The 15,825-nt window shown below is 41.5% G+C and overlaps 1 protein-coding gene across 1 annotated transcript; it reads left to right on the forward strand.

Moving 5' to 3' along the window:
• Nucleotides 1-986: 986 nt before the first annotated feature.
• Nucleotides 987-2,912, forward strand: LOC133719985 (uncharacterized). The gene has a single exon (XM_062146185.1). The coding sequence runs from the start codon at nucleotides 1,282-1,284 to the stop codon at nucleotides 2,554-2,556; it is 1,275 nt and encodes a 424-aa protein (XP_062002169.1). The 5' UTR covers nucleotides 987-1,281; the 3' UTR covers nucleotides 2,557-2,912.
• Nucleotides 2,913-15,825: the final 12,913 nt, after the last annotated feature.

Genomic DNA, 15,825 nt, shown 5'->3' on the forward strand with positions numbered 1-15,825 from the left:
TACTAAAACAAGGAGAAAGGTTTCTTATGGTTAGGTATTACCATTTTGAATTATGTAAGTTGGTCACACAAGTTACATAAAATGTGATATTCTTGCGTGTGTCACTGTTTTTTGTAATTGGAAGATGTTTTTCCTTTAAACTGCAACTAAACTTGAGTTACAAGAGTAGTACAAAGTGAGTTGAATTATTTGCCCAAATTGTCAAGATAAAAAAGTATTTGGAACATCATATATAGTAAGGTTATAAACTATAATCATACAATAGTAAGTAGATTGCGCGAACTAGCATAATCAACCAAAATCACAAATGTTTGGAGTTAATTTCATTTTGTTATTGTTTTTTCATTTTTTCGCGTGAGGGAGTTGTTTGCAAAGGAGGTAGGTGCTTATATAAATTTGAAAAGTCCATGAAATCTATATCTAATTCCTAAGTTGGCCATGAGTGTGAATTTTAAGAAATTGATTGATTCTAAAAAATCAGAAGCATAACAGTTTTTTGTTAGTTTACAAATCTAATCAAAATCTAGACACTCTAATTTGAGAAAGACGGGAAACAAAACTAAAATATTTCATGCGGTTAAAACAAAATGCAACAGTGAATAGTAATACTTACTTTTTGTTATTAGTTACTGTGAACATGTTGACTCTAGACTATTCAGGAGAGAAACTTTAATTAGCTTATAATTTCTTGTTTTTCCTAATAACCAATGGGGTGAATTTTATTGATCAACCAAATTTTCATCTGACTGAGAGTACGTAAAAAAAAAAACCCCATTTTGTTAAGAGGGTTGGACCTAATTCGCATTATAATTAACCAATAAGGTAAATTTTATTTAACAAACCAAATTTACATCGATCCGACTGAGAGTCATAGCAAGCCAGCTAGGAAGCCAACCCAATTTGTTATGAGAAGTTACGAACGGTGCTAAAAGCTTGATGTGTAACAACCTTCCCTAACACCACGGATTCAATATAAGCCTCTGTCCACAAACCATTTCCAAAGTGCCGCACATTCTCTCTTCATCTCAGCACCCGTCCCCGGCGGCCCGGTCACGACTACCTTCGGTCATCTACCACCGTAGTCATTGTCGTGACCGCGTTAGTATTCAAGTTCTCTATCTAAATCAACAATTCGTAATAGCATTTGTTAATCCGTTCATAGTTTCATTGCTCATTGTTGTTACAACCAATACGTTGCATGCAACAACTGCTTTTGTTCCTAATTGTGTTTGGCTGCTTGCGGCACCAATTAATTATTCCCACTCATCCACCACCACCACCATGCCGAGGCTACCGCTTACGTCCGCGTTCCAGCTCCTCGAGATCAACCTGATCTCGGCGCAGGACATCGCGGCGGCATCCAAGTCTATGCGGACTTTCGCCGTCGCGTGGGTCAACCCTAAGCGGAAGCTAACCACACGTGTGGACCAGAACGGCCACACCAACCCTACGTGGAACGAGAAGTTCGTCTTCCGCGTCGGCGAGGACTTCCTCAAAGACGACACCTCCAAGATCATGATCGAGATCTACGCCTCCGCGTGGCTCCGGGATGTCCTCATCGGCACTGCCGCGATCGTCGTCAGTAATCTCCAAAACAACTCCAAGATGCGGTTCATGGCCATCCAGCTCCGGCGACCGTCCGGCCGGCCTCAGGGGATTCTCAACGTGGGACTGGGCCTTTTGGACAACACCATGCGTAGCATGCCGCTCTATAGCGAGCTTAGTGCCTCCGCCGTCGGATATTGGGATATCATGGACGCAAAAAGCAACAAAAAGTCGTCGAAAAACAATGACTCAAAAATGGACGATAAACTTCACGCCTTGTACAGATCGCAGAGTGAACGGACCACAAGTGATTACGGCTTTTCGAAGAGCAAGCCGGGGAGCTCTATATGCAATGCACGTAACAATTACACGAAGAAGCCTCCGGGTTCCATCTGCATTGGAAGTTCTATTGTGAATGGCTCGGAGGTTAGTTCTGCCACGAAAGATGAGACCCCTAGGAAAGGAGGGACGCCTAAGAAAGGTGAGACCCCTAAGAAAGGTGGGACTCCTAAAAATGGGACAAAGACCATTAACAACCCTAATGGCAATGGCTCCATGGTAAATGGTGGCTCCATGGTGAATGGGTCCTTATGCTCGGACGTGGGGCCGTCACCTTCTGTTGTGGCGGCCGCCATTGCAAAGGGAATTTACCCTTTGCCGCATGGGGCATCGCATACGGAGTCAGGGAGCTCGTTGATGGACGAGTGGGCGGACGAAGACAGTGTGGAAGGGTTGAAGACCAAGATTGAGAGGTGGCGCACCGAGTTGCCACCAGTGTATGACACCAAGAATTCGAATTTGAAGCTGATGCCATCGACGCATCGGAGCATCCACCCGAAGCCGAGGCGGAGGAGCCGGAGTAACCGCGCAGGGTTGTTCTCCTGCTTTGCATTAGGTTGCGAGATTTCTATATCTTGTGGTGGCAAAGGTAAGTCTAAGAAGAAGAGTAGTGGCAAAGTTCATCTTAGCCCATCTGAACTTACTTACGATGATGACTCATACGTACGATAACACACCTTAAATATTTCTTCCCGGAGACTAAATCAAGTGTTAATGTCACAAATTTGGTGTGCTTTATAATCATATCGAGTTGTGTTGGGGTTGAACGTTACTGAGTCGCTTGGGTGAAGATCGATTGGTGCTTAGAGTTAGAGGAATATAGGGTGTAACACTGGTCAATTTAGAGCTTCCTCTCTCTGGATTATTCTAATTCTTTTTCTGCTTTTTACTTATTTTACTTTTACTGTTCACAATGTTCATTTGGAGATGGAAAGGATGAGAAGGAAGAAAAGACAATGTAACTCCTCTCATCTGTTCTTACCAAAAAATGTAAAAAGTGGATATAACCTTTTCCTTTTATTGGTGTACGTAACTTGTAATCTTGTATACTAGCCTTGGCCTACACACACCTGTGTAGGAAAGTTGTTTTTTTTTTTTTGGTAGTTAAAAATAGTGGGAGTTTTCACCCTCTCCACGTTTCCACCACATTTAATTTTTTTTTTGTTTTTATTTTATATTTTATTAATAATAACCTATTAATTCTTTCTGATTCAAAGTATTTTAATATATTAAGGGTAAATTAGTAAAAAAAATCAATTATGGAGAGCAACATCGATAATAATAGTATATATATAGATATAATGTACTTTCAATAAATGATACCAACATCGATAGTTTAATTGTTTTCTTTTGTTAAAACGTGATCAATCATGGTATATGTAAACTATTGATCTCCCATGAACGTGCCTCACGCGCTGCTCCCTAGGGTTTTCTCGTTTTCCATCTCTCTTTCTCGTACAGCGACTCCCGTGTGAGGCAGGTCTCTGGCCTCATCCCGGTGTAGGGAGTTTTTGTTGCCATTGCTTGGGAGGGCTGCTTGGAAATATTGTCGCTCAAGGCTTTGGCAATGTTGTTTTGGAGGCGAGTTCTGGTGCAAAGTCTCTGAGGCATGGTGGTTATGTTGTGCAACGTCGGCATTTCATCGAAGGCATAGGTCGTGGCGGACTCGCGGGTGACGTAGATTGGGTCATGGTACCAAATCGATGGTGGCGTGGGTCGTTGGGATGCTGAGTCGTAGCGGTGCGGGTCTGGGTGGCACAGATCGTGGCGAAGCGGGTCGGGTCAAGATGGCGTGGGTCAAAGCGGCTTGGGCGTGGCGGCCTAGATGGAGACTGGGCTTGGGTCAGGCTAGGCTTGCTGGGTTTTGAGTTGGCACTTTCCTTTGGGCTTAGTTCTAATTAGTTATTTATACCTTTCTAATAATTCTCTATTTTTAAAGAAGCTATGCACTTTTATGTCTGTACTATGCCTATTTACTATGACGAAGTGATCAATATCATAGTTTATAAGCTTACTTTTTTAAGCGAGCATGAAATTGTTGAATGAGTGTACTCATTCTATATATCGCTGTGATACCACCGCAAACTTCTTATTTATCTAATAATGACAAAAAGAGAGTATGTAACGGCCCTTGCTTAAGATGAATGACAATTCGTTATGATTTTATTCAAAAAAAACGTGATTTTGGTAATTGCTTATGTATGCATGCCCAAAATAGAAAAGTTCATAGTTCACATGTTAAATACTATTATACCATACAATTGTTGAGTGTGGAAACAATGTTTTGTTATAAGGGGAAAACAACAAAAAAGGAAAATTGTTATGTAAAAATTTATGAGACATACACTGGGTTAAAGAACTTAAAATTGTCGGAATTTGATAATCTCTCATGTAATGAAAGAGGCATAAGATGACACCATCATTACAGCTGGGTGCCGATTGAAATGAGTAAAACCAATTAAATATGATAATTAGTGTACGTAGCTCAAATCATGAAGCCCAATGCAATTTACTTCATGGTTGATTAAATTCATATCAAGATCGTCCAAAGTGCTTGGATAGAATGATAAACAACAGTAACACAGGCTACACATGCAAATCAAGTAAGTATTTCAAATGATATTAGAGCATGTCCACCGGTTTCTCCTTGATCGGTCAAAATATGGATTTGGTGACGTGGTGACCCTCAAACACCAAATTGTAGCTTCCACCGGTTGCTCCTTGACCAGCCAAAATTGAGATTTTCTTGACCCAGTCCAAGAAATAGGGCAAGGGGTTGACAGAATTCTTGCCCGGTCGAAGAAGCTGCCAGCTCGGCCCAAGAAGCAACGTGGGTGACGTAAGTCGAAGGGGTGCAGAGGCTGAATGCTGCAGACGCGCATGAGTAGTCCTTTTTTTTGTCGCATAGCGCTGGCTTGCTTCACGCGTGCAGGAGACGCCGTTTTTGTCGCGTAGCGCCAGTGGGAGGGACAAGCCGTAGGGACATGGCAGTCAGCTGTTGGGCGGTTTGGAATTTTAAAACTAACGGTCAATTAATCTTGGTCGTTGGTTGCAATTGATTGTGAAGATCTGATGGTATATAATTAATATGTATGATTATATAGATAACGGTAACAAAACGGTAAGTAAAAAATTATGAAGTTTCTCTATAAATACCTACCATTTTTTTTACATCTCACACCCAAAAAATTATATTTCATAGTTACACCAAAAAAAAAAAAAAAATAATGAACAATAACTGACTGGTCAAGAAACAGAACGGGTGGAAACCCATGTCTAATGACGATAGTGAACAGTTTCTTGACTGGTCGATCCCTTGACTTTTCGACCTTGACATTTCTTGACAACGGGTGGACTTGCTCTTAGGTTGGGCAATGTGTCTGTATATATCTATCGGGCAGCAACAGGCCAACAACAGCGTATCTTCAATTAATTATATCAAATAACAAGCACAACAAAGTTCTTCGAGCCATAGCAATGACAAATTTGAATGAACATCTCTCTCTCTCTCTCTCTCTCTGGATTCTCTGTTACTTCTCTCTCACTCGTATTAGAACTGTGGGATGAGATAGCATTTTTGGTATAGTATGTTTTGTGGGATGTATATGTAACTTTGGCAAAGCTCTCAAATATCCAACTTTGTCTTCCTAGGATATTGCCCCTTCTTCAGTTGATTTTTGTTACGTCTGATCGATCTATATTTGAATGGCTTATATATTTTCCTCACTAGTGATGGGTGCACCATTTGAATCTGCCTTAGGTCGTTGTATTCTAGTAGCTCCCTCCATTGGTTTTGTAACACAAAGGTACTAGCTAGCTATAGCTAGGCCTAGTTCAATAGCATATATATAATATATATAGGAAAAGATATCAGTCATATTCATAGACCTGCCCCTTCATTTTTTCATGCATCTTAAGTATCCAACTAGAACTTTTTATAGTCCAACAACTTGTCCAATCAAATATGCAGCCAATAGAAAGAGTAGGAATAAAGGAAAGTATTCGACCCCTAATGTACAAGAAAATGATATCGATCATTCGGGGCAGAGATATATATACCTGGACGTCTCATTGAGGTTTGATTCTGCAGAAACACCGGCAACATTTGTGCATACCTTATCCTCCAGCTTCATGAAGTCGTTATTCTGATTACTGCGACGAGAATGCAGATGGTGATGCCCTCTCAAGATGTACTGACCCTTTCCTGAGGCCACATGCCTGACCAGAAGAAGGGTCATTTCTACTGTCACCGGAATGTTCGACGCTTGATTATTCAGTTCTGTAAGAAGCATTGTCTTCCCCCTTGGCCACAACGTATTTAACATGGTATTTGATCTCTCTTCTGTTCCTCTCGTTGCTGAAAATAAAGCGAAATGTCAACCGTAATTAGTACAAGCTTTACAGTTTCTCGTATATATATAGGCTAGCTACACTAGTTGCAGCTCCATTTACATGTTTCTCGTATATAATTTATTTAGAGGTCTATTCGTTGTCCAACCATTTTATTAAAAAACGTATAAGAGTATCCAAGTTCTTTCCAAACCACAGTTGGTAAAATATGACACACATAATACGCAAAAAATACATATGTGTATTATTCAGACATTTCATCAAATAATTTACAAAAAGTTTAGTAAAATATTTTTAATTAATTAATTTTTTAATTTTAAAATATTAATTTATGTTTAAGGATATCTCTATTTGTGTTTGGCCCAAACTATAGGTTACTTAACCTAGTGATAATTGGGTTAAATTAGAATGATCTAGATTCCTATTCAATGTACGATTACTTTCCTTGTATGATTGAGATTCTATGCATTGTAATCCTCTATATAAAGAGGCCCCTATTATCAATGAGAATACACAGCAAATCTCAATTTCAGTTTATCTACAACACGTTATCAGCACGAAGCCCTAACCCTGAAACCTAATATTCGTAGCCTTCAAATCCCAGAAACCTCCGCCGCCCACCTTGAAGATCTTACCTCCAGAAGCCCAGAACCGGCGGCGCTGCCCCCATAACCGGTCGGAAAATACCCGGACCGGCCCCCGGAAATACCGAAAACCTCTCTGCCCGGTTCGAAGTCTTCCTCACAGCCTACTGCCTCCATACTCCACCAGAAGCTGTAGCCTGACCCCAGATCACCGGAGCCGAAAATTCACCACCGGAACCGGCCTGCAACCGCCCGAACCGGCCGCCTGAAGCAACTGAACCACCGAACCGCCGCTTGCATCATATGCCTCTGCTTCAATCAACCGAGCCCATATCTGGTCAACCCTAGGCCCAGAACTCAGCTCGGCCCAACAACAGGAAAAGACAGCTCGGCCCAGAAGACCTGAAGCCCAACCACTCAGCCCACTGACGTCAGCCTGCCACGTCAGCGCTCACGCAAGCGTCCAGTCAGCAGCCCACGTCAGTGTCAGAGTGCCACGTCAGCAACCGGCCGCCACGTCAACACCTCGGTCAACGAACGGTCAACCTTTTTCCGGCCACTTCTCCGGCGACTTCCGGCCACTTTTCCAGCGACTTTTTTCCGGCCAACTTTTCGGTCAAGATTTCCGACAACTTTTCAAGGTAAACTTTTCTAAAAGTTCCCGTTTTTGAAGTTTTTCAATTTCTTCTTCTTTTTCACGGGGACTTCCAACATCCCTTCTTCTACCCCCCTTTCTTCTTCATAGGGGAGACCAATAGCCGAACTGTGGGAGTTCGTGCTCACTCCAAGCTTGGAGCTTGTAGAGTCCTCCAAACTTAGAGTTTGTTGAGAAGAAAAACGATCGACCACATACATCATTGTTTCGATCTAATCCAAAACCCCTCTTGGAATCGGATTTTCTTGGAAGCGACTACGCTCAGAAAATCCCTAATTTCTTGGAAGCGACTACGCTAAGAAATTTAATAGTTTTTCGTGGTAGCCTTTTTCGCTCCGAAACTAACCCTAATCTTGTGTTGTTTTTCAGGATGAGTAACCTGAACAAGTTGAACTTCGTTCCACTGGAGACAACTGGCGCAGGATACCATAGGTGGGTCCAAGATGTGCGCCAACATCTTAAGGCTGATGGACTTCTGGGAGCCATCCAAGAGCCTAGTCAGAATGAGCTCTCCATTGAGCAAGCTACTGCTTTTGAAGCAAAACAAGCTAAAGCCATAATTCTCATGACAAGGCACATGAATGACGCGCTCCAAAATGAATACCTCAATGAGGAAGATCCAAGAAAGCTATGGGTAGAACTTGAGCAGCGATTTGGCAACGTTCGTGACTCCCTGCTTCCTGATTTAGAAGTGCGATGGCATAGCCTCCGCTTTTGTGATTTCAAGTTTGTACTTGATTATAACTCGGAAGCTCTTCGTATCAAGTCTCTGATGGAGTTTTGTGGCCAAGCCATAACTGATACGATGTTGATCGAGAAGACTCTCTCTACCTTCCCCGTCTCTGCACTGATGATTTCAAAGAATTATCGGATTGATGTAAATGCAGGACGTATCACAAGGTTTCATGAGCTCATTGGCGCCATGAACGTAGCTGAAAAGCACGACAATATTCTTGTGAAGAACTATAATGCTAGACCCGTGGGAACTAAGTCTATTCCGGAGTCTAACTATAGTCCCGCCCCCAAGGGAGGACGCAATGAGCGAAACCCTAATAGTAAGGACAATTCTGGACGTTCTGGTCCATATGTTCGCCCTAAAGAGGAAGGAAATCGCCAAGAGAGGCGTGCACGGAACCGTGGAGGTCAACGTGTGAAGAGAGAGAGAGGTGGAGCCTCCGACCATGGTGGTAACGCCACAAAGAGCATTGGTCGTCCAAATCGCGCCCCAATGGCGCCTCGATCAAGGGAGCCTGACCATAATGATGTTTGTTTTCGATGTGGATGAACTGAACATTGGGCCAAAGCATGTAAAGCACCCCAGAATGTTGCAAACGCATACAAGACGTATCGCGAAGCAAGGGAGACAAATTACATGGAACAAGAAGATCAAGATGGCGATCTCGATCTAAGGGTGGAAGACTATAATGATCAAGACCCAGAAACTGGCGATTTTGATTAAGTCTTTTTATTTTCCAAGAGATGTAGGCAATTGCCATATCATTTTTGTAGTAGATGCCAATGCCTTTGTCTTTCTTCAAAGTAGGCGTAATCAACGTAAATGTGATGTCTAGGAAGGTTTTGAGATTAGTGGTACTTAAGCGAGCCTTGCTCCACCGACATCTCTCTACTCACCTGGTCACATTTATTTTGGAATTACCGAAAGAAGTTAGACGACTACCATTGTTTTGCATTAGCTAGCATTTGGATTAGATTCTCCTAATGATTAAGAGACAATGATGTACTCCGTTGGCTTATGAATAAAATTTTGAGTTCTTTTCATTATGACTCCATTTTGATTCATGAGCATGTTACTTTGTGACTACGATGGCTGGGCCATCAAGAATTAATTCAAGGACATGGAATAGCCCAAGTTCCCCTTGTCAAATGGCACCTTGATTACTGTCACAGATACTCTCTACGCTCCTAGGGCAAATCGTACCTATGAATAGCCAACGGATTCCATGCAGAAACACATGTAGAGAACGGAAATGAGTTCCTTTGCAATACCTCTAATGATTGCGCACAAAGGCGCATCTTAGAGAAGTTTATGTGTCTCTCTAGTGGACTCTATGTCACTATTCGAGCTATTAATCCAATAAAAGTTATGAGAGAAGATCTCTTGGATTTAGACACATATTGGCTTTGTCATGACAGGATAGGTCATCCTAGTCATGATATGATGATCCGTCTATTAAACACTTCACACGGATATCCATTCTTCAGAGTGAGAAGAAGCTAGAATCGAAAATTGATTCCAGGACAAAATTAGACAACAGCCACCGCAGCATCTGGCGCTGCAGCTGTCTTGGGACGCCATAGGGCCGCCCAAGTCCCTCGTGATGACGCCATAAGTGGCGCCAACCATGGGCATGACGCCATGGTTGTTCCTCCCAGTGGCCATAACGCCATACATGCTATTTCCATGGCCCCAACGCCATGATGGGAGATGTAGTCACATATTTTGCTTCTAATAGCGTTACAGACGCTTAGGCCCGACCAAAATCCTCATTGGTTGATTCTAAGGCCTCTCGCTCATTTTACAAAGCCTGTTCCTTAGGGAAATTAGGACTGAGACCGTCCTATGCAAAGGATATGATAATACTCATTATGTTCTTACATAGAATCCGTAGGGATTCTCTGGATTGATTCACCCAACTTGCGGACGTTTAAATATCTCATGATGTTGGTTGACATGCAAACACGTTGGTCACGTGTTGTGCCATTGTCCACTTGTAATGCTGCTTATGAAACACTCCTAGCACACATCATATGACAACGGGCTCACTCCCCGAATCATCCTATTCAGTCAATTGGATTTGACTATGCTAGTGAGTTTACATCGAAGACTTTCGATAGTTATTGCATTTGGGACTGATGTTGGACATCATATTCCCATGAGCACACCCAAATGGTCTCGCGGAAACGACTACGATGGTAGTCCGGACATTGGTAATGCGCACCAACCTCCTTATATCCGCTTGGGGTGATGCAATATCGCATGCAGCTATGCTAATTCGTCTACGACCCACTGCCACTCAATCTACCTCTGCGTTACAGCTAGTGACTGGGTACAAATATCGTACTTACGCATATTTGAGTGTGCCATTTATGTGCCAATTGCGCCGCCACAGCGCTCTATAATGGGTCCTTACAGACGAATGAGCAACTCAGTTGGATTTGAGACTCCAACAATCGTCCGCCACTTAATGCCCTTGCATGGCGATCTCCTTACCGCTAGATTTGCGGATGTCACTTTGATGAGACAGTCTTCCCGTCGTTAGGGGGAGATAAGAACACAGATGTTCAGCAGGAACGACAGGAATTGTCGTGGCCTGTCCCCACTATGTCTCATCTCGATCCCTACTAAAGTGACGAGATCACACAAATATGCTGCAAACATGCCCGCAAGGATGAAAGTCCCTACGAGAGGACGTAGCGCCACCCTACACAGAGGTAGGCATGGCGCCAATGCCAAAGAGAGTGGTACTCTGGCGTTATAGGCCATGGCCCCAACTAGGATGCGTGGGAGGCCTGTGAGTTCGAAGGATACTTTGGCACATTCCAACCCTTTGATCATCAACACTCAAAATTCGTCTCATGAGAATCTTCCGGGTTATGGTTATCGTTGGGGGACGCCTTAACGTTAGAACCCTATTCCTGAGAATATAGAGCTCTATGAAAATTACACTAGTGTACATGAGACGTGGGATAGAAACTCCATCATAATTGATGATGTAGTTGCGCATTTCGTTGCGCATGAGTTTGTTGAGTTAGATGATATCGAACCACGCTCCGTTGATGAATGAATGCCAACGTAGAAAGATTTGGCCTAAATGGAAAGATGCGATCCAGGTTAAGATGGATTCTCTAACGAAGAGGAAGGTTTTCTGAGCCAGTAATGCCAACACCTCCTGACATAAAACCTATTGACTAAAGGGTCTTCGTTAGAAAGCGTGATGAGAAAAAGAGATGGCAATCTAGCCTTATGGCGCAAAGCTTCTCACAAAACGCCCTGGAATCGACTACGATGAGACATACTCTCTCGTAATGGATGTCACTACACTCCACTACCTTGTCAGTTTGGTAGTTTCCAAATAACTGATCATGCAGCTTACAAATGTGGTCACTACGTATCTCTATGGGGATCTAGATACAGAATGTACATGAAGGTTCATGGTGAACTTCATTTACCCAAGTCAAGTGGCTCTAGACCACGGAGCGCGTTTTACAAAGAGGTTGGAACGCTCACTAAGATGATTACTTGATTGGGAAGGGATATGCCCACGCATTTCCATAACAAGTTTCGGATTCTATCGCGGTTCATGTTGGACATGATATTCATTAGAAGCCCTTAAAGAGTTAAGGGAAACCGCTGAACACTAGAAATCCGAGTTTGAGATGAAGGATTTTGGGAGAACACGATTATGTCTCGGTTTGGAACTTGAGCATCGTGTTGATAGATGCTTAGGCATTTTGATAAGGTCAAGCCTTCAAGCACCCCCATGATCGTTCGTAGTCTTGATCCTGAAAATGATCCTTTTCGTCAAAAGGATGATGACGAAGATGTGCTAGAGGCAGAAGTGCCTTACTTGAGTACAATAGGCGCATTATTGTACTTAGCTCAATGCACAAGACTGGACATCTCATATGTTGTGAACTTGTTAGCTAGGTATAGCTGTGCGCCAACGCGACGCCATTGGATTGGTGGAAAAAGATATCTTTCAGTACTTGAGATGTACGATTGATATGGGCTTGTTCTATCCCTACAGAGAGATGATGGATTCAGACCCATCATACACTAGGAGCGCCGCCAACACTGGCCTGCGTCCACTATCCCCATCCTAAAAAGACATGTGTTTTGGAAGGTTTTGCTGATGCTGGGTATCTCTTTGACCCACACAAAGGTCATTCCCAAACTGGTTAAGTGTTCACCATGGGTAAGACTGCGATATCTTGGAGGTCTACAGAATAGACCCTAGTCGCTATATCTTCAGACCATGCAGAGACTATTGCTCTTCACGAAGAGATTCGTGAATGTATATGGATTGGATCCATAATTACGCATGTTCGAATAATTGTGGTTTGAAGTCTACCATAGATGAGCCTACGAGCATTTAGGATAATGCAGCTTGTTTTGAACAAATGAAGCAAGGCTACATCAAAGCGACAACACCAAGCTTAATCAGCAACAACAGACTCTCCTCAAGATCAAAGTGAACTAGGTTCAATCTGAGGACAATGTGGCAGACTTGCTCACTAAGTCATTGCCTAAATTCCACTTTCGAGAGACATGTTGGTAGCATCGTTTGCGGAAGTTACCCGAACTCGATCCCATGACCGTAGTCATCAGGGGGAGATGCAGACATCAGGGGGAGATGTCTACATGTATGGTCTCGAAACATGAAGGGTGTGTTGTGCTCTTTTCCCCTTCGACCGAGGTTATTTTTGTCCCACTGGGTTTTTGTTACTCGGCAAGGTTTTTAACGAGGCAACGAGAGAAGCACCACGTTTGGACAACACAAGGGGGAGTGTTTAAGGATATCTCTATTTGTGTTTGGCCCAAACTCTAGGTTACTTAACCTAGTGGTAATGGGGTTAAATTAGAAGGATCTAGATTCCTATTCAATGTACGATTACTTTCCTTGTATGATTGAGATTCTATGCATTGTAATCCTCTATATAAAGATGCCCCTATTATCAATGAGAATACATAGCAAATTCTTCTCAATTTCAGTTTCTCTACAACAATTTATATTTATTTTTACTAAATAACACTTGTGAAATCCAAAAACTTGAGAATCATATATTATACATGTATAATACTTTTGATTTCAAAATACGAGAAATTTAATGAGTTGTTTTGAAAAATGTGAAGTACAAAAGTATTAATAAAAAAAGAAAAACGACGATACATGTTTTATTCGCTTGTTAGACGAAAAATTACTAATCGAGTTCCAAACAGAAACACAAATACAAATACATAACGCAAACAATATATGAGGGTACTGAAAATGTCGAAAATCTCAATATCACCACATAGTTAGGATTACGCAATGCACAGTTGTACTATAGATAAGAATTACATGTATCTCAATAACTCTGTCACAAAAAAAAATAGAAAATCCAAAAAAATTCCCCTTGTCACATGGAAAATTTGGGTTTTTAAATGTTTTATACAATTTTTGGTAAATTACACCAAAGAAAATCTAAGAAAAAAAAAAGAAAGTGTGACATTTTTGCTAATAACACCTACCCCAAAAAGGCAAAATACTTTTACCCAAACTGACGTGGCCAAGACCATCGAACCAAAATAAAAGGGTTATTATCACAAATGGTACCTGAATTATACCTCAATCTTATCGATGGTACCTAAACTTCAATTTTGATCACAACCAGTACCCGAACTTTTCGATTTCATTTTAAATGGTACCTAGAGCCACCTCCGGTCACTATTCCGACTAAAAACGGCATGGGAGGCGATCATAGTGATGATTTTTGATGATTTCAAGGGTTGCGATCATATATAGTGATGATTTTTTTGTCATAGACTTGCCTTGAACTTGTTTTTTTATTTTTTTAGATTTGGGTTTTTTGGCCGGAATAGTGACCGAAGGTGGCCTTAGGTACCATTTAAAATGAAATCGAAAAGTTCGGGTACTAGTTGTGATCAAAATTGAAGTTCAGGTACCATCGATAAAATAGAGGATAAGTTCAGGTACCATTTGTGATAATAACCCAAAATAAAAAGGACAAAGTATTTTGCCATCACTCCATTAGTCCAAGCAAAGTTGGGTCATTCCATCACTTCAGATCAATTTTGATTCTCCCAATTACCCCATTCAGTGTCTAATCGATCCATAACTAAAAGTTTTGATTTACTTAATTCTTGTATTGGCCTTAAACTTTTCTCCTTAATTTTGTGTTGTATGTCAAAGATCATCACTCCCTGAGTCCAAGCAAAGCAATAGGTGACGACTCACAAGGCCTCTTCTTCTTTATAAGATTTTATTTTCTTTCTCACACACTATTGAAATTGGTGGTGTGGTTTTTCTCGTGTTTTTTCTTTCTTCACGGTCAAAACAAAACAGCCTCCGTTCACCGTTCCTGAGGAAACAGACTCCAGCTAACGTGGACTCTCTGTCACGTGACCGGCACGGACGACAAAGAGAGAGAGAGAGAGAGGGGTGGTGGAGCCACTATAAAAAGAGGAGAGAAAGATTGCTAGCATTCTCATAAACATTGCTACTTAGCTTCATCAACAAGTAGTGATATTTCGAGAGCTCGAAACAGCGTTATTAATCGAAAAGGTACATTATTTGATTATATACAGAGAGTTTGTGACTCTTCATTCTTGTGTTTTCTTGATTTTGTTGTTGAAATTTTGCTTGAATTTTCATTTTCAAACCCAAAGTGTCAAACTTGTTTAGCTCATGTAGCGGTGAAAATATTTTTTTTGGTTTAGAGTGTTAACTTTTTACTGTCAAATACTATATGGGTTTTGCCGTACAATCTGTATTAACCTCTGTTTATTTATCTTGGTTAGTGTGAAAAACGGGTTCTTGGGTTCATTTGCTATGGGTTTTTCTGAGAACCAGAGAGGGGTTTTAGCCTTGGTGAAGATTGTGAAGGCTATAATGTGTGGGATTGGTTTTGGATTGCTTCTTGTTTGGGTTGTGGTAGAGGAAGAGAGAAGTTGGGTGTCTATTTTCTCCTGCATTTTCTGGGGAACCCAAATGGAGTTTTTTGTTAGAATTTTGGTGGGTGGTGGATTTGTGATGCATGTAATAGTGGGTTTGTTGTGGAATGCAATAAAGGAGATGAATTGGGATCCCCAAGTTTCTTGCATTTTCTGGGGAAGAAAATCAAAATGTAATAAAGAGTGAGTCTTGTTTTCTGGGTTTTTAGCTCTGTGTGTGTGTGTGTGAAAGTTTGTGTAGTTTTTCTTTAAAGTTAAATTTTGGAGTAGCTTGATCAATGGTTTTTGATTAGACTGGAAAAAATGGTACACTGTGTGCTTGTGATTTTTTCTATTGTTTCTACTTCTTGTTTGGTTAGTGGGAATCCTTGTGGCAGAGGAAGAGAAAGCCTGGGTTTCTATTTTTACTTGCATTTTCTGGGTACCCAAAAGGAGGTTTTTGTTTTGGTTTTGATGGATATTGAAAAGGCATTGCATGCAAGTGTCTTTTTGGTTCTGGGGAATATTGTGGAGTGCAATAAAGGAGAGAACTTGGGAGTCCCATTTTGCTTCATTTTCTGGGAACCAAAAAGAACCTTATAAAAATGGGTTTTGTTTTGTGGGTTTTCAGTTTGTGAAAGTTTGAGTATTTTTTTTTTTTTTTTGGGACTAAGTTT

This window comes from Rosa rugosa, chromosome 7, assembly GCF_958449725.1.
Source record: "Rosa rugosa chromosome 7, drRosRugo1.1, whole genome shotgun sequence".
In the NCBI taxonomy this organism is placed as follows: domain Eukaryota; kingdom Viridiplantae; phylum Streptophyta; class Magnoliopsida; order Rosales; family Rosaceae; genus Rosa; species Rosa rugosa.